The sequence below is a fragment of the Grampus griseus genome, assembly GCF_964374135.1.
Source record: "Grampus griseus genome assembly, chromosome: 12".
In the NCBI taxonomy this organism is placed as follows: Eukaryota; Metazoa; Chordata; class Mammalia; order Artiodactyla; family Delphinidae; genus Grampus; species Grampus griseus.
This window is the reverse complement of record NC_139006.1, coordinates 51,674,064-51,694,450: the sequence shown is the minus strand read 5'-3', so window position 1 is coordinate 51,694,450 and position 20,387 is coordinate 51,674,064. Positions and strand designations below refer to the sequence as shown.

Below are 20,387 nucleotides of genomic sequence, written 5' to 3'. Positions count from 1 at the left end.
AAAACCCTACTTTTGAGACTGTTCATTAAACGTATTTGGTTTGAAATGATGTGAAAGAAGGCATCCCAGCCCCACCCCCGTCGCGGTTGTCAAATTCTTCCACATCGAGGCAGGTGGAATGTGGTCAGAAGGAAGTTAGTAAATGAACCAGAGAGTGAGGATCTCTGAATTTCCTAGGCAAAGTGGGGCTTCTTTTCCCCCAGAAGTTAAAAAACAAGATGTGAGAATTATTAACATTATTCAGAATCTGGCTGAGACAGAAAAATGGCAAGCCACCCTGTGGAGAAAGTCACACTGGACACAGTAATGTTTACATATGCAACGTATTACAGAACACAAATAACGCTCCACAGAGCTCCCCTTACCTCAATCCCTTCTTTGTTTAAGGCATATTCATCAAAATTCAAAATGGCTATCTTAATCGTTCTTGGAGGGGGCAGTACCGTCAGACCGATATTAATAGCATTGCTCCTCTTGGAATCCAGGACGATGATCTCCTGCTTTTTTCCATCTGCAGCAGTTTTCTTGTGATAAAATAAGGAGAATCCAAGATTAATGCATCATCTTTGGTCCTCTATTAAAAGCAAACTCACAACTTACTTAGACATGAAAACAAATGCCCTCAGTTTAGCTCAGGGAAGGACTGGCTACCTCTCAGCACAGCAGAGATCAGGGATTAGTTCCAAGAGGCCGCCAAGAGCAGGGCAGCAATGGAACTTCGCGAGTCAGACACGTTACAAAATAAAATTGATTTGCCTTCAATTGGGAAAAATGTGATATTTTGCAAGGAAAAAAAAAAACTGTTTTTTTTCCATAGAAGCAGTGGAAACAAAACTCAAACCTCTCAGAGTTCCCTTCCTGCAGGCTGCAAGGTGTCGGAATGTGCCTTGCTTGGCCCTGGAGCGTGTGGTGTGTGCCCAGAGATGGAGAAAGCTGGTCTGCGCACCGAGGAGACGGGAGCCAGCGGGGAATCCGGCATCGCTGGCCGGTCAGCCCTTCTGCATCTCAGGAGCTCCTCTCATCATTCCAACATCCTCCGCCCCGACACCTGAGCACTTCCGCCTCTCCTGCTACACACAGCCATCTGGGCAGCTGCCCAGTGGGTGGGAGAAGAGGAGTGAGGGATAAACTGGCAAAGAGGCCGAAGAGGGGGACCAAGTCCCCACAGAGCCCTGATGTATGTGGCCTCCCTGCTGGCCTGGCATCCTCGGGGCAGTCCCTGCGGCCAGCCCCGGGCTGGCACACGGCCAGAAGCCAGGAAGGTGTGAGGTGCTGAGCCAATGCTCACCTCTGCCCAGAGCTGTGACAAGGCCCCCAGCCTTCCCCTTCAGCTCTCGGGAAGTCAAGGGCGGGTGGCAACTGGGACAGGTGGAGGGGGGTCGGCCAGCAAGCTCCCTGTGCTGCACAGCTTCCCTTGAGGCCACAGGGCTGGGAGGAGGATGATTTTGATTCATGAAACAAGCCTGGGGTGACGAGGATGGGTAAGACCCGTCCAGCACAGTGATGGGGTGTGCTCACCGTGTGAGGGACCCAGCTGTGGGGTAACTAACTCACCTGGTGGTGGAGGGGGTTAGGGTCTGGAGAAGGTGCCACCTGAGCTGGACCCTCAAGACTGTCTAGGACTAGCCTGGGGCTGGGAGAGAATATAAGGAGAGAAGTGCCTTTGTCTAGTTCCAGGGAACTGCCAGGGATGAAGCTGGAGGTTTGGAGGCCATATGGGGGAGCTCCATGAATCAGCTGCTCAGAAGCCCCCTGCAGGCAGGTCCCAGCTGAACAGCTGACAGCTGAGGCCTCAGCCCCTCCTCTGAGGAAGGGAACCAGGCTGGGCCTGGGAGCAGCTGAGCCGCCCAGGGAAGCTGGTCGCTGTAGCACAGGAGGTTGGGAGCTGGCAAGGAAAGACGGCTGCGGCCCCTTAAGTCCTACTGAGCCCTTCCAAACTCAATTGCTAACATTCTATTTTAGGTCCTTAAATATGCATTTGGGAATAAATTACAATTTCTTCATGAAGAAAATAACCGAAAGCATCCCAGCTGTTTGGCCGCCTGGAAGCCGGGAGGAACAATTCCTGTGGGTGTGCTCGTCGGCTTGGAACCGTGAGCTCCCAGGGACACGCGGCATAAATGCACCCTCACTCTGTAGGGCAAGCTTGTCTTCTATATATTTAAGCAAATAAGCTTATCAGGAGCCCCTGAAATTTAGCTGAAATCTACTTTAAAATATTATTTTGTGTACAGAAGGCTAAGAAGGAATGAGAAAAGGTTTGACAAAACGCTGATTACAGGCAATGAAGACAGATGTGATGACTTGCGATGCCCACGTTAGGGTGCGGGGTGTCCACCCCTCCAGGTGCTACAGGGAGCCTGTCCAACATCCATTCCCTCTTCTCTGCTCACCAACAGGGACTTGATTTTTTTCAGGCTGGTAATATGTCAGTGAAATCAGCCACCTCCCTGGACCCTTGGCAGGTAAGGCTGGCAGTTTGGGTTTTTGTTTTCCTGATTAAAAAGAGATAGACCCAGTGAGCCATGCCTTTTGCCTTTCCTTCTTCTTCCTGCCTAGAATGTGGATGTGAGGCTCAGAGAGACAGCAGTGAGACATCTCACGAGCATAAGGAATGAAGCCACATGGACGGCAGCATGGAAGATGGAAGAAGCCTGGGACCTGGCATTGGAGAGGCAACTACCCACAGCCAGGCTCCAGCGCAGGAAGCATTTATGGGAAGGCAGGGGTTCCCTGGGAATCATTAGCCCTTAGCCCCCCATCTATAGAGTCCCCGTCATTCTAGGAGCCTGCAGAGATGACTGAGCAGGCCCAGCCCAACTGCAGTCTTTGTGCAAATGAGAAGAAGATGCCCACCTCCAGGGAGACACAGCCCCATGGCAAACAGCTTGAGAGGGAAGCACCGCTCAGATTTCAGCCCTCCCCCCTCAGCCAGCATCCACGTGCAGCAAGCAACCCACACAGACTCAGGGGTGGCTCTGAGCCTGAGATGTCCTTGCCCCCATTCTCAGTAGAACTCAGTTCACACCAACGGACACACCCACACCCACACCCCCATAAGTCGGGAAGAAGCAAGCTGCTGGGCATCCTGAGATAACGGGGAAGCTACACGTTTTCAGAGCACTTCCATGGGGAAGCTATCTTAACAAACGACGCTACACGTTTTCAGAGCACTTCCAACCACTTCGCAAAGGAAGGAATGAGAATTAAAGTCATATCTGAAATTGAATTGTTAAATCTCTGGATTTTAGCCAAGAGGTATTTTAAATGCTCTTCTTCATAATTAAAACAGACTCCACTGGATGCTACTGACCCCTCAAGTGCCTTGGCGGCTGTCCTGCCCGACACGAGCCGGGGGGGGGGGTCATGCGGGCTCGTCCAACTCTCTCCTCCCCTCCCACAATGAACTGGAGCAGCGCCTGAAAGAACAAGCCAAAGTTCTCCGTGCCCGGAGGCATGAGTCCTGTCTAGGGATTAGCCATCATCAGTTCTGATCCATTTCAATCATCTTTCAGGGTCAAAGCCCAGACCAGCAAGAGTGACCTTCACTACGTCCTTCACCTGGTCCTGTGTCTGAGTCACTGTCGCCCATCCTCTTCCACAAATCCTCTCGTGCCCCGTCCTTCATTCCTGCCACCTGCACCCTGAGCCTGACCCCTGGTGCCAGCCTCCCAGGGCAGCCCACCACGGGCCTCCTGCTTCCAGCCTCTTCTCACCCCCAGCCCAGTCATCCTACTCTTGCTAAGAGTCTTTCTCAGGCACTCATCTCCTTATTGCACTTCTTTGATCAGACAGTCTGTGACTGTCCATTGTTTGAAATGAGAAAAATAGGAAATTGGTCAATGATAGAAAGAGGAGATAAAGCAGATAAGACCCAGTGTTCCCTGTAAAGGAGGTTAGGAAATGTTAAATGACCCTCTAAAGGCATCTGGAAAGGAAGGGCTAAGATGTGATGGGACAAAGGTGGAACAGGGTTGGGAGGATGATAGGAGGTGATACTTCTGGGCAGGAGATGAGAAAGTTGTTTTGCATTTTACTTGAGCCCAGACACACCCCCGAAAACAACACACAAACAAGGAAACAAAATGCCCAAACCTCCTGAAATATCAATACAGGGCCTACTTGAAGGAACTGACAACATTTTCTTGAGAGAAGAAGAAAAAGATGTGCATAAATGAGAAACATCATGTTCCTGGATAGGAAGCCTCAGTGTTGTAAGGATGTTCATTATCTCTCATCATGGAATTTATATATAAATAATATATATATTTAAAATGATTCTAATCAAATTCCAACAAGATTTTTTTGGAATTAAAAAATATTCTAGAGTTACTATGAAAGAATATATGTGTAAAAAATCCATAAGTAGAAATATATATAATATCTACCCAATTAGCTCTAAAAAGGTATTATAAAACGGATATAATTCATGTGTAGCACTGGCACTAAACAGCTACAATGATAGAACAGAATAGAATGAAAGTACAGAGAAAGCTCTCATACAGCGATCCAGGGCATTCCAACAAGAGCGCAAGATCAGTGAGTCACAATCCATCATGAAAGCCCAATTCTAATACGGAACCAAAGAAAGTAACTTTAAGTCAAAAGACTCAACATGGTAGGTTAACATCATGACAGACTGGATTGACTGACATCTTCCTTCTTTAAAAAAAAAAGCCAGCAGAAAGCAAGAACACAGGCTGTGTGGGAATGTCATCGTGGTTGGAGTATGCCACACCCCATGAGACCGCTCTGCTGATAGGCTGTTATCAGCGATGGTCCATGACAGCAAACCCTGAGCAGGAAAAGAGGCTGAGAAGCAATCTCAGTCCTTCAACTGCCTCTTGCTGGTTGGCAGGGTATCTTCCCACATTTATTTATTTTTTGCCTTTCTTTGATATAGATCTCATTTCCTGAGTACCTGTTAGGCTCCTACACCTTGAATGGGGACATTTTTCATGGAGACCAACAAAAATGTGGGGGGCCACGATGCCACCGGCAGCAATGGTCGGTCCTGGGACAACAGGAAATAAGCATTTCTGCCTCAATTCTTTGATAAAAGGTCTATCAGCCAAACCTCTGCCCTCAGTTCTCAAGAATTCACAGGGCAGAAAGGATGCTGAGGGAGGCTCCTGTGGGTGGGGCTTCAGGCACAGGATGCTGGACTAGGGAGCTGCTGGAAGTGAAAATGGGAACAACTGTCTCTGGGGCAAGAGAGTTGCCCCAACAACAGAGTGGAAGTGAGCAGAGTTGGGGGAACCAGGGTGGGGATGTCTTTGAACGTGAAATTTCCCCACGTACATCCAGAAGTTCTCAAGGTAAAAGAGGAACTTACTTCTTGAAGGGGCAGGAGGCACTCTAGGAAGAGGCCAGGCTCTGATTTGCTTCCAGAAAGCCTAGTGAAGCTGAACTTCTGAGCTGAACGAGCCAGCAACACCCAGAACCTCCTTCAAAACAACAACTATCAGGGAGCCTCCAACCTGCCAACAGTTGCCCTTCCAGAAATACAGTCTCTGGAGAAATGCTTCTGGTTTGCATGGAATGGAGGGCTTCTGTTTGATTTTGACTTGGCCAAGAAGATTGCAGGGAGTGGGGAGAGGGTGTAACAGCCAAAAGGGTGAGAGACTGAGGTTACCCTCTATAGCAAGAGGTGCTGTCAGGGCCAGCAGAGACCTCTTAGAGAGAAGGGGCAGGAAGGAAGTCACCAAGGCAGTTCAGCTCCTTTCTCCCAAGCTGTCCAAGAGGGCTGAGGGTCCAGTTCCAGGAGGCAGAAGTGAGCTCCTCCAGGAGGAAGCTTCAAACAGGCGGTGCCCATGACCACAAGACTTACAGAATTTCTAAGAAGCAAAGAAGAGGTACTCAATTTAAGCAGTGAGTGCTAACTGCCAAGGCTTAGAGGTAAGGGCTGTGACTTTCCTCTGCAGCCCTAGATTCACCTGGTGGTCAGCTCCCTGGGTGGGGGCCGTCTCTCTAGAACCAACCAGCTCCAAGAGGTTGGGCCCTGCAAACTCAGCCACTCCAAGGGGCAGAAAGTCACATACGACAGGAATATTTTTTAGAACGGTTAAACCACCTATTCAGGTCTTCTCAGGGGGACTCCGGGGCAATGCCAATCCTGATACAGAGATGGATGACCACAGGCCTCGCAGGGAGGAGACATGCAAGTCAGGTTTTTGGATAGAACAAAGTATTGCCTCCAAGAACAAGTCTTTTAGAATCTGCAAGTAAAGAGACAAACTTGATTCTGAATGGTTATGGGGTGGGTGACCGCCATGTAAGAGTGACCACAACCTGACAGCATTCAATATCCTGAGGAGGAGACCATTACTCCCCCTCGTAATCATTCAGTTTTGGAAAAGAGAAGGGTGAATATTCAGGCAGCAGTTAGGAAAAAGTGGAAAGGAAAACTTTAACGCTAAATAGTAGTCATTAAGCTTAGAGGCTAATTTAAAATCTCACATCGGAATCTCAGGAAAGTCATGTTGAGACAAAGGCTAAGAAAATCAATAGCATAAAAAAAGACTGACCTGTTAACACAGCACAAAAGCACATTCTCCCCTGTTGCACTGGGTCTACCGAACAACCCTGGGAGGTCAGGCACACAGGATCACGCCTGGTTTCTTTCTTTTTTTCCCCCCATAATCAAAACCAGGCTCAGAGAGGTTGACCGACTTGCTCAAGGTCACACAGTTAGAGGTAGAGTCCAGACCAAATGAAATTTAAAGTTTCAGTAGCAAAGCATACAGATCATTAAGGAGAAAGAGAGAATCTTTTTTTTAAAAAATGACAAGATTTAAAAATCCCCAAGGGAAGAGCACGAGGAAGTGTTCAGAGCATGAGCTTGAAAGTAGCCGAAACAAAACGTCATCCAGGGATGACACGAACAGATTCAGGAGCCCTGAAGGGTAACTGCAAATATGCAGAGCATCAAGTCACCAGGGGGGTCAGCTGGGGTCTGACCCATTCACAGCCTGGAGACCTTGCCAAGTCACTGAATCTCTCTGTGTCTCCTGTCCTCTCTGGGACCCAATCTCACAGGGTTTGTTGTGAGGATGAAAGGAGACAATGGATATAAATCAGTGAGAACAAGGCTTGGCCCCTGGTAAGCACAACAGAAGTGTCTGCTGGGACTATTAGAAGAGTATTGCTGGTATTGATACATGTAAAGTATTCAGGACAATACCTGGAAAATAGTGCTTTCTAAGAATTAGCTCTTAGCTTTTTTCACTACCAATGACTCCTTTTTTTTTTTTTTATCATTTTAACCTAATAACATTGTATTTTAAAAATATATGGTTTACCAAAGTGTATTTTTCATAACTAATGCATCTACCACGCTTACTGATCAAAGGCACCTACATAAACAGGAGCGTCAGAGCAGACCGGTGTCCCCACCCTGAATAGTGATAGTTGCAGGAGACAGTGCAGGGACTTGATACTCAGTTTAGCCTGCAGAGCTGCTTCCCGGGGACATGGACAACTTGCCCGGGGCTTCCTGAATGAATGAAAAGAGCTTACGGATGCTCATTAGAGTCTGTGCAGACTCCCAGGCACATGGACAGTGCCTGGTGTGGGAAGTAGATCTAGTAAATGAGCCGTGGCACACCCTGATAAAGACGGCCAAGGTCCAGAGAAGGGCCACCTTGAAGGCATAAAATTCCACGTGGGAGGAGAGGACAACGTGAGCAGAGTAGGGAGGGGAGCACGGGCAAAGACTGTGGAGGCTCACAGTCTGGGCAGGTGGATAGGGCTTGCCTTCCAAAGTTTTCTGAAATGTTGACACGGAGAGTCACCCCTTTGAATTTTTAAAGAGTAATTTTACTAGACACAAAGGATGCAGTTTTTAAAAAGCAGTTATTCAGCACACAGAACTTGTCATCACAGAGGGTGCTGTGACTGAAAACAGAAACTGGGCTAAGGACATGATTTATTAAGAGAACTCAGAGTCTTGGAGAATACCGCTAAGTTTGAGAGCATTTCCATGAAAGGCGACTGACCTCTCAAAACGCTTGTCAGCATCACTGTCACAGACCCTGGGGCTGGCTCAGCAAGGCATGAGCTCTAGAAATGGTAAATCATTCCTCCTCGTTCCCCGCTAACTGCCAAGAGTGATGCTACAGGATATTTTCGAAACTGTCCATTGAGAAAGTGACAATGACAGTGATGCCACAATACAGATGTCATAACGATGTGACTGCTATGGAATTTCCCTAAGTCCTGTAACGAGGGAGAAGGCCATATACATGGGAAAGCATTAAGGCAAAAGACAACAACAACATCGAAAAGCCAAAGATACCCCACATCCAAAAGCCAAAGAAACCTAAATAAAAGCTGAAAAACCTTTAGTTAGGAATAGAGTTTCTGAGGACCTGGCCCGAACAGGCTCGCTTATTGGTAAGTTTAGGAAAAAAATGTTAACTTCCCATATTTGTTCTTAGAGTCTTTTACAGCAGAGGCCAACGGAAAAAAAAATACATTTCCAATGTTAATGTAGTTTATCTAGTACCCTAACCAGCAGACTTTTGAGAGGGGAAGCGAGTACTCTTAATAATTATGCTGGGACCTCCACACACACCAGGATCATCTTGGATACACTAGGGTGTGTGATCACCCCAGATAAGCTCCAAAGTTGGGTTTGGAATTTCCAGGGAGAATTCAGGTTTTCTGAGGGTGCTGTTCAATAAAATAACATACTTCCTTATGATCTGAACTTGAATATAAGGTAGGAAGATTTTCCTCTCTTCTCAGGAGAATAAAATGGAGGTGGACGTGAGGGGCCAGTGAAGGAGTCAATGTGGAAAGTGATGGTGGGAACAATGCCCCCCTCAATGGTGCCTCATTTTTCACCTTAAATCAATGGTTCACAACTTTGGCTAGGACCCTGGGGAGATTTTCAAAATAACCCAGGTCAGGGCTTACCTCAGACCAATAAATCATCATCTCTGAATTTTCTTAAAGAGTCACTGCTAATAGTTTCTGATATATTTCGAAACTTCAAGGTAAATAAAGTTGAACAAATTTCTCCAAATCCATTCCGGAGCCCCCTCCCCTTAATAAAGCAATGAACCCAGGTGAGTAAGACAGCAATGAGTCCCCAAAGGGGAAAACAGGACACTTCTTCCTTCTGTGTGCCTCTTCCACTCCATACCTTTTGTGGTCTCTCTGGATCTGAGAGTATAAAAGCTGCCCTTTGGGGGCAAGAGGGAATTGGCTGTCCTGGATTAGGCACAGGGGTAGAAGGTCACTTCCTGAGGCTCCTCAGACTGATGTCAAGTCCATGGAGGGTACCTCCCCACCCCCAGGGGCTTTCTGCCCTGACATCCTACCCTGGGGTCATTTTAACCACCTCTTAAGCCATTCTCCACATCTTAGACTGGCAGAAGAGACTCAACATGATGAAATTTAGTGCAGGATTTCTGTCTCTTTCCTCAAAATATAATTAAAATCATCTTACTAAAAAGCTATATAGAGAGATTGGTTCAGGATGGTGGAGTAGAAGGACATGCTCTCACTCCCTCTTATGAGAATACCAGAATCACAACTAACTGCTGAACAATCATCAACAGGAAGACACTGGAACACACAAAAAAAGACATCCAAAGACAAAGGAGAAGCCACAATGAGATGGCAGGAGGAGCACAATCACAATAAAATCAAATCCCATAACTGCTGGGTGGGTGACTCACAAACTGGAGAACACTTATACCACAGAAGCCCACCCACTGGAGTGAAGGTTCTGAGCCCCACATCAGGCTTCCGAACCTGGGGGTCCGGCAACAGGAGGAGGAATTTGCAGAGAATCAGACTTTGAAGGCTACAGAGATTTGATTACAGGACTTCAACAGGACTGGGGGAAACAGAGACTCCACTCTTGGAAGGCACACACAAAGTAGTGTGCACATTGGGACCCCCAGGGGAAGGAGCAGTGACCTCATAGGAGACTGAACCAGACCTACTTGCTAGTGTTGCAGGGTCTCCTGAAGAGCGAGGGTGGCTGTGGCTCACTGTGAGGACAAGAACACTGGCAGCAGAAGTTCTGGGAAGTACTCCTTGGTGTGAGCCCTCCCACAGGCCGCCATTAGCCCCACCAAAGAGCCCAGGTAGGCTCCAGTGTTGGGTCACCTCAGACCAAACAACCAACAGGGAGGGAAGGCAGCCCCACCCATGATCAGACAAGTGGATTAAAGTTTTACTGAGCTCTGCCCATCAGAGCAACACCCAGCTCTACCCACCACCAGTCCCTCCCATCAGGAAACTTGCACAGGCCTCTTAGATAGCCTCATCCACCAGAGGGCAGACAGCAGAAGCAAGAAGAACTACAATCTTGCAGCCTGTGGAACAAAAACCACATTCACAGAAAGATAGACAAGATGAAAAGGCAGAGGGCTATGTACCAGATGAAGGAACAAGATAAAACCTCAGAAAAATAACTAAATGAAGTGGAGATAGGCAACGTTCCAGAAAACAATTCAGAATAATGATAGTGAAGATGATCCAGGTTCTCGGAAAAAAAATGGAGGCCAAGATCGAGATGATGCAAGAAACGTTTAACAAAGACCTAGAAGAATTAAAGAAAAACACCTAGAAGAATTAAAGAACAAACAAACAGAGATGAACAATACAATAACTGAAATGAAAAATACACTAGAAGGAATCAATAGCAGAATAACTGAGGCAGAAGAACGGATAAGTGTCAGAAGACAGAAGACAGAATGGTGGAATTCACTGCCATGGAACAGAATAAAGTAAAAAGAATGAAAAGATATGAAGAGAGTCTCAGAGACCTCTGGGACAACATTAAATGCAAAAACATTCGCATTATAGGGGTTCCAGAAAGAGAAGAGAGAGAGAAAGGAGCTGAGAAAATATTTGAGGAGATTATAGTCGAAAACTTCCCTAACATGGGAAAGAAAATAGCCACCCAAGCCCAGGAAGCACAGAGAGTCCCATAGAGGATAAACCCAAGGAGAAACACACCGAGACACATAGTAATCAAATGGACAAAAATTAAAGACAAAGAAAAATTACTGAAAGCAGCAAGGGAAAAACGACAAACAACATACAAGAGAACTCCCATAAGGTTAACAGCTGATTTCTCAGCAGAAACTCTACAGCCAGAAGGGAGTGGCATGACGTATTTAAAGTGATGAAAGGGAAGGACCTACTACCAAGATTACTCTACACGGCAAGGATCTCATTCACATTCGATGGAGAAATCAAAAGCTTTACAGACAAGCAAAAGCTAAGGGAATTCAGCACGACCAAACCAGCTCTACAACAAATGCTAAAAGAACTTCTCTAAGTGGGAAACACAAGAGAAGAAAAGGACTTACAAAAACAAACTCATAACAATTGAGAAAACGATAACAGGAACATACATATTGGTAATCACCTTAAACGTGAATAGATTAAATGCTCTAACCAAAAGACACAGGCTTGCTGAATGGATACAAAAACAAGACCCGTATATGTGCTGTCTACAAGAGACCCACTTCAGACCTAGGGACACATACAGAATGAAAGTGAGGGGATGGAAAAAGATATTCCATGCAAATGGAAATCAAAAGAAAGCTGGAGTAGCAATACTCATAGCAGATAAAAGAGACTTTAAAATAAAGAATGTTACCAGGGACAAGGAAGGACACTACATAATGATCAAGGGATCAATCCAAGAAGAATATATAACAATTATAAATATATATGCACCCAACATAGGAGCACCTCAATACATAAGGCAACTTCTAACACCTATAAAAGAGGAAATTGACAGCAACACAATAATAGTGGGGGACTTTAAGGCCTCACTTACACCAATGGACAGATCATCCAGACAGAAAATTCATAAGGAAACACAAGTGTTAAGTGACAAAATAGACCAGAGATATTTAATTGATATTTATAGGATATTCCATCCAAAAACAGCAGATTACACTTTCTTTTCAAGTGCACACGGAACATTCTCCAGGATAGATCACATCCTGGGTCACAAATCAAGCCTCAGTAAATTTAAGAAAATTAAAATCATATCAAGCATCTTTTCTGTCCACAACGCTGTAAGATTAGAAATGAATTACAGGGAAAAAAACATAAAAAACACAAACACATGGAGGTTAAACCATACGTTACTAAATAACAGAGATCTCTGAAGAAATCAAAGAGAAAATAAAAAAATAACTACAGACAAATGACAATGAAAACACGATGACCCAATACCTATGGGATGCAACAAAAGCAGTTCTAAGAGGGAAGTTTATAGCTATACAAGCCTACCTCGAGAAAGAAGAAAAATCTCAAATAAACAATCTAACCTTACGCCTAATGGAACTAGAGAAAGAAGAACAAACAAAATCTAAAGTTAGTAGAAGGAAAGAAATCATAAAGATCAGAGAAGAAACAAATGAAATAGAAACAAAGAAAACAACAGCAAAGATCAATAAAACTAAAAGCTGGTGCTTTGAGAAGATAAAATTGATAAACCATTAGCCAGACTCATCAAGAAAAAGAGGGAGAGGATTTAAATCAATAAAATTAGAAATGAAAAAGCAGAAGGTACAACAAACACCGCAGAAATACAAAGCATCCTAAGAGACTACTACAAGCAACTCTATGCCAATAAAATGGACAACCTGGAAGAAATGGACAAATCCTTAGAAAGGTATAACCTTCCAAGTCTAAACCAGGAAGAAATAGAAAATATGAACAGACCAATCACAAGTAATGAAATTGAAACTGTGATTAAAAATCTTCCAACAAACAAAAGCCCAGGACCAGAGGGCTTCACAGATGAATTCTAAGAAACATTTAGAGAAGAGATAACACCCATCCTTCTCAAACTCTTCCAAAATATTGCAAAGGAAGGAACACTCCCAAACTCATTCTATGAGGCCACCATCACCCTGATACCAAAACCAGACAAAGATACTACAAAAAAAGAAAATTACAGACCAATATCACTCATGAATATAGATGCAAAAATCCTCAACAAAATACTAGCAAACAGAATCCAACAACACATTAAATGGATCATACACCATGATCAAGTGGGATTTATCCCAGGGATGCAAGGATTCTCCAGTATACGCAAATCAATCAATGTGATACACCATATTAATAAATTGAAGAATAAAAACCATATGATCATCTCAATAGATTCAGAAAAAGCTTTTGACAAAATTCAAAACCCATTTATGATAAAACTCTCCAGAAAGTGGGCACAGAGGGAAACTACCTCAACATAATAAAGGGCATATACAACAAACTCACAGCCAAGATCATTCTCAATGCTGAAAAACTGAAAGCATTTCCTCTAAGATCAGGAACAAAACAAGGATGTCGACTCTCGCCACTATTATTCAACATAGTTTTGGAAGTCCTAGCCATGGTAATCAGAGAAGAAAAAGAAATAAAAGGAATACAAATTGGAAGAGAAGAAGTAGAACTGTCACTGTTTGCAGATGACATGATACTATACGTAGAGAATCTTTAAGATGCCACCAAAAAACTACTAGAGCTAATCAATGAATTTGGGCAAGGTGCAGGATACAAAATTACTGCACAGAAATCTCTTGCATTCCTATACACTAATGATGAAAAATCTGAAAGAGAAATTAAGGAAACACTCCCATTTACCACTGCAAGAAAAAGAATAAAATACCTAGGAATAAACCTACCTCGGGAGACAAAAGACTTGTATGCAGAACACCATAAGACACTGATGAATGAAATTAAAGATGATACAAACAGATGAAGAGATATACCATGTTCTTGGATTGGAAGAATCAATATTGTGAAAATGATTATACTACCTAAAGCAATCTACAGAGTCAATGCAATCCTTATCAAATTACCAATGGCATTTTTTTACAGAACTATAACAAAAAATCTTAAAATTTGTATGGAGACACAAAAGACCCCAAGTAGCCAAAGCAGTCCTGAGGGAAAAAACAGAGCTGGAGGAATCAGACTCTCTGACTTCAGACTATACTACAAAGCTACAGTAATCAAGACAGTATGGTACTGGCACAAAAACAGAAACATAGATCAATGGAACAGAATAGAAAGCCCAGAGATAAACCCACCCACCTATGCTCAACTAATCTACGACAAAGGAGGCAAGGATATACAATGGAGAAAAGGCAGTCTCTTCAATAAGTGGTGCTGGGAAAACTGGACAGCTACATGTAAAAGAATGAAATTAGAACACTTCCTAACACCATACACAAAAATAAACTCAAAATGGATTAGAGACCTAAATGTAAGACTGGACACTATAAAACTCTTAGAGGAAAACATAGGCAGAACACTCTTTGACATAAATCACAGCAAGATCTTTTTTGATCCACCTCCTAGAGTAATGGAAATAGAAACAAATATAAACAAATGGGACCTAATGAAACTTCAAAGCTTTTGCAAAGCAAAGGAAACTACAAACAAGACAAAAAGACCACCTTCAGAATGGGAGAAAATATTTGCAAACAAATCAATGGACAAAGGATTAATCTCCAAAATATATAAACAGCTCATGCAGCTCAATATTAAAAAAACCAACCCAATCAAAAAGTAGGCAGAAGACCTAAATAGACATTTCTCCAAGGAAGACATACAGATGGCCAAGAAGCACATGAAAAGCTGCTCAACATCACTAACTATTAGAGAAATGCAAATCAAAACTACAATGAGGTATCACCTTACACCAGTTAGAAAATCTACAAACAACAAATGCTGGAGAGCGTGTGGAGAAAAGAGAACCCTCTTGCACTGTTGGTGGGAATGTAAATTGATACAGCCACTAAGGAGAACAGTATGGATGTTCCTTAAAAAACTAAAAATAGAATTATCATATGACCCAGCAATCCCACTACTGGGCATATACCCAGAGAAAACCATAATTCAAAAAGACACATGCACCCTAATATTCATTGCAGCACTATTTACAATAGTCAGGTCATGGAAGCAACCTAAATGCCCATTGACAGACGAATAGATAAAGAAGATGTGGTACATATATACAATGGAATATTACTCAGCCATAAAAAGGAACAAAATCGGGTCATTTGTAGAGACGTGGATGGATCTAGAGACTGTCATACAGAGTGAAGTAAGTCAGGAAGACAAAAACAAGTATCTTATATTAATGCATATATGTGGAACCTAGAAAAATAGTACAAATGAACTGGTTTGCAGGGCAGAAATTGAGACACAGATGTAGAGGACAAATGTACGGACACCAAGGGGGTAAAGGGGGTGGTGGTGGTGGTTGTGGGATGAATTGGGAGTTGGGATTGACATATATACACTAATGTGTATAAAAGGGATAACTAATAAGAATCTGCTATATAAAAAAAATAAATAAAATTCAAACAAAAAGCTATATATATATTATACCTATATACATATATCTCCTGCTGTGAGATAAAAGTAGATCCAGTTCCAGAAACTACTTGGAAAGGAAATCAAAAAGCACACCTTTCCGTCCTTATCATTTCCATTACGTGGTCACCCAGCCTTGCATCTGGCACATGGCTCTTTAGAGGTAACTCGGTTGGTCATAACCATGCCCTGTATCTCTAGTCTGGTGTAAGTTTTCTGATGGAAACTACAACTGATTCCCTTTGCTCTGTGCTGCCTTGTGAAGTCTATTTTACTTTTGATGCACTCTATCGCGTTTAATGAAAAACTTCTCATGAGCCAGAATTCGGAAGTGGCTGTTTACAGCTGAGTTTTATGAAAATCACAGTCGAGGATTAGAAACAGAAGTAAAATTGGTTGTACCTGTATGGGTAACATACACATAACAGGTTCAATGCTCCAGTTTGTATTCTCACCTTTTGTAACATTTATCAATTACCCCCTACTCACATTTCCTAGCCTCCCAAGATGGTCTCCTGGGTCTCACTGTAGAACATTCTGGAATCAGTTTGGTAAATTTTTCAATATATTACTCTTCCTCTTATGCTCTCACTTTATAAAAGCTAGGCGAACATTTGTCCTTAAGCTGGGAAATAAAGGATTTTAAGAGGTTGCCACCTACTTCAAGCACGACTGGAACTTTGGGCTACTGAGAGGGCAGCAACCAGGCTCTTATCACCGACCACAGTGGGATCAAGAGGAGGCGGGGGAGGTGAACCCATTTTCTGTATTCTCAAGGAAGCTTTTAACTTTGCCATTTCCTTTGTAAAAATGAAGTCAGAAGTGCCTTCACTGCCAAACTGTTACTCTTTTATTCTTCCCACCCTGAGTCAAGAGCCAGCCTCCCCGTCAGCAACCTCCGAGGCTGAGGAGCAACCAGGGAAAGCCCAGAGGGTGCAGGCAGCCACGCGGGACGATGGAGACGGGCCAACCAGATCAGCGTGTTGGAGCGTGAAGGGAGTGAGGGCACATCCTAGGTAACTCCCGGCCACCACGTCTGCTGTTTCAACCCCGCCAGGCCAGTTTTCTCCCAGATGCCAGGTCTGACAGTAAGAATTGAAGGGGGCATGAGGGTGGCTCATCACCACACGTGACCAGTCCTGGGAAGTCAGGACACAGAGACACCAAGAGCAGGTGCCCAACATCACTTCTCTTAGTGTCATTTTCTAGAGAGGACAAGAGGGGGTCTACTTCCAGTTGGAGGAGAGGACTGGTGGCACGATTTTCTGTATTGGATCCTAGCAATTTGATTTGTAAACAGGAGAAAACTTTAATCTTGACTCGGGGGTGGGGTGGGGTAGGGCTGGAAATGGTTTAGATTCACATCCTTGCTGGGACTGGGCAGAAATCATTGCAAGGGTAAAAGCCAACTCAGGAAGAGCAGCAGGTAGATCCAGACCCCCAGGCACAGGTTTTAACAGGAAGTTGACTGCTTACAGCTCCCGCCCTAGCCTTTCAGCATCACACAGTGGTGACAGGCGCTAACTCCATCACTCGGTCCTCGTCTGAAGGATACTCCTGTCCTGAGGATGCTGCACATACTTTTTGATTCAAACTCAGTGCCCGATTGGCAGGTCAGGGAGCCCAACTCAGGCATCTTTATACTCACCCAATACGATGCTAAGTGAAGCAACCCATGGAGCTGGAATTAATTCACAATAATAAGTTCTTACATGTTTAAACTATACTTTACAAAGCATTTTCTCTTACCCTTAGTTCCTGAGAAGATAGTCTTAAACCTGTTTTAAAATTGTAATATACCCAGAATCACAAGAGTTTTTTTTTTTTAAAAAACAGTTCTTTAAGATATGTAAAGGAGACCCTATTAATGCAGTGAATTATAAGAAATAAAATCTGTGACAGCATCATGCAGCCTCTTCCTCAGTGTTCATTAGCCATGACTTTACCTTTGATGTCCAGTAACTTCATGCACAAGCTTTCCATTTATAAAAGTGGATAGAATATCTGTTAAAAATATCACAGCAGCAATGCCTACAGGGTTCTCAAACATCTATGAAAAATAAGCAATCTAGATGCATGTGTAATGTTTACAGGATGCTAACTATATGGTTATTTGGAAATATCTAGATAGTTGCAGCATGCTGACTCAGCCAGGGGATTATCTGAAGAAATGCCACGCGGATTGCCTTTGTGAAAGCACTGTGTGGTTACAGCTGAGGTTCAAACTACTACTATCAACCATAAACAACAAAGGTTACGTGTGAATAAACACATCCCCGGGACGAAGTCGGTATGTTTGATTAATTAGCAAGCCTACTTTTCTCTAGAGAATGTCAACATCTGCTGTCGGGCCATACTAACATTCCCTGGGTAACCCTTTTGTTTCTTCCTCAAGGTTACTGGGTTCTGTGAAAGCTATTTCGCCTGTTGGTGTTAGTAAGCTGCTGTCCATGTTAGCAATGAAGTGTCCCTTACGCATTTAGCTCACACCTAGCATGTGGCACTGAGAGTACTGTATTAAAGGTTAGATTTGTATACCAACTCGCTTTTTTAGCAAATAGCAAGAGCAACATGAAGGGCATTTTATATAGAACAAATCTCTCCATTCCACCCAACAGCTGAAAGTAACTGCAAACCAAGAGGCATGCTGGATGCTAGCGGTACCTTGGAGACAGCCAGTTCCTTCGATTTAGACTCAAACAGGTGCTCCAGCTTGGAAGTGTCCACCTTAATAGGTTCCAGTTTCGACCACAGGAATTCTCTGCAGCGGCCGTTCTTCTTACACGGCCACTCAAAAGGCCGCACTTCATTCCAGAACAGACGGATGGTCTTCTTTTTCTTGGTGAATGCTGGCTGACCCCTGGGTACCTGGGGCCACCCTAAGCCCTGAGGAGGAGCACTGAATACTGGAGGAGGAGCCAATAAATTACCGGGGACTGGAGGGGGAGGCACGCCGTCCAGCAGGGGTGGAGGGGGAGGGGGCGGCAAACCGAGAAAGGTGGGCGGGGGTGGGGGAGGCAGCCCCGGGGCCTCCCTGTGACCCAGGTCCACGTCCAGGACGTCAATGTCGTCCTCCTCTCCCAGGTCAGTGAAATCCATGTCTTGGATTCTGAGCTCCCGCGGATTGGCCATGAGCTGGTCCCAGATGTAGTCAGATTCCGTCTTGGGCTGTGCCGACACCTTCTCCGTGACCTTGTCATTGGGCTCGGCATCAGGGCAGACGGACCCTCTCCCTAGGTCCCCGCTGTTGAATTTCTCAGCAAAGGCTTTCACGCTGCCCCGATTGTCCAGACAGCCAACGTCCACCCTCCTGACGCTCTCATCCTGGGCCAGAGAGTTGGCCTGCAAGGTGGATATCCGGCTGGCCAGGCTGGCTACGGCCTCCGCCCCCTGCGCGGTCCTCGTGGTCTCGCCCTCCCCCTTCTCATCATCCGTGGGCTTTCTGTTATGGGCATACAGCATGTCCAGCATGAACCGTTTGCTGGTAAGGATGTCGCCACACTGCTCATTTACACCGGCATCCTGAACACCCGCAGACCACAAACCTGAAAAGTTCACAGGAAAACAAAAGATGAGAACGTGGCATGGGCCTCAGTACTATGAGAAAAGCAGCTAGGCAACATGTGGACATTGCACACAGAGGGATTCAGGAAGGCACAGAAATAAAGCAATTGGAGAGGAAGGTGGTCATGCCTGACAAGATGCTCTTGATCAGAAAGAGATGCTACATCAAAGAGCCAATGACCCACTCTAGGACCCAAGACTCTTGTAGGTATGACACCGCTTGTGGCTCTGGCCTAGGCTCATGGGAAAAATTTTCCGCACCTTTGCTGCCCACCCATGACAGCTGGTCAGGACCCACCCAGGATAACTAAGGGGCTTCTGCCCTAACTACACACAGGGAGGCAAGGAAATGCTCGCTCACCCGTGGCAGATGTTGGAAAGGCTGTAGAGTTATCCCCCTTTCTCCCCCTACTCCACCTCTGCACCAGGGCAGCCAAAGTGTCTGGAGAAATGCACAGACCATGCCATTGGTCACACTTTTAAGTTCATGGCCACCAGTCTTCAGGTGATGCTGCCTGGCGGTCCCATCCATGACCTCTCCTAGATGACTTTTCACACACCGCCACTCTCCTCTAGCATCCCCCACCCATCTCATCCTCTGCAAGCATGGCCTTGTTTCCTGTTTCAAAAACTTAATAGACAAAGTCAGAGATCTTCCAGGGCCTCCATTCTGCCTCCACCCACCCACCTGCACCTGAACCCTGACCATGGCCTCTGTCCTGTGACACTGACAAACCGTCCTCTTAGCGGGGGTCAACCGCTCCACTCGTGCATTCGGAAGCCACTCCAGCAATTCTCCATCCTGCATCTCCCATGCTCCCCCTACTAGGCCTTCCTACTGGCATATAAACATGGTATAATTTTACCCATGAAACAAAAACAGAAAACCTCACTTGATTCCACTTATGCCTCCACCTATAATCCAAATTTTCTCCTTTCTTTTAAAGGAAAGCTGCTTATAAGAGTTGTTTTGCTATCTCCAGTTTCTTTCTTTATTCTCTCTTGAAGCCAGTCTAGTGAAGTTTTTGCTCCCTTTCAAAGAGGCTCCTTTCCGGGTGACCGATGACCTTGCTGTTGCACTAGACGCAGCTGTCGCTCCCTCATCCTTGACTTATGTTCTTCACTTGGCCTCCCAGACATTGCACTCACTTGCTTTGCCTCCTTCTTTTTGGCTGCTCCTTCTCAGTCTCCTGGGTTGGTTCCTCCTTGTCTTTAAGTGTCCCTGGACCTCTTCTCTCCATCTCCTCTCACTTTCTTAGTCACCATCTCATTCAGTCTCAGGGCTTGAAATACCACCTTCTGCCCTCACTCCCATCCACTCACTGAAACTGCTTCTCCTGCAGTCATTTCCTACCTCAGACATGGCTACTTCACCCATCTTGCTGCCAATTCCAAAAGCCTCAGAGTCATCCTTGACTTTTATCCTGTTCTTTCACCCCACACAGCAGGGCATC

At 44.9% G+C, this 20,387-nt stretch overlaps 1 protein-coding gene across 7 annotated transcripts in view; it reads right to left on the bottom strand.

Annotated features, from left to right (window-relative positions):
* The window catches only part of FHOD3 (formin homology 2 domain containing 3), a 494,140-nt gene that overhangs the window by 54,526 nt on the left and 419,227 nt on the right, over positions 1-20,387 (bottom strand). For all 7 annotated transcript variants that reach the window (XM_082667774.1, XM_082667775.1, XM_082667777.1 and 4 more), the window contains 2 exons: positions 18,034-18,914; positions 366-524 (listed from right to left, as the gene is read on the bottom strand). In XM_082667774.1, coding sequence (XP_082523900.1) covers positions 366-524; positions 18,034-18,914 — 1,040 coding nt within the window. The remainder of the gene's footprint in view (positions 1-365; positions 525-18,033; positions 18,915-20,387) is intronic.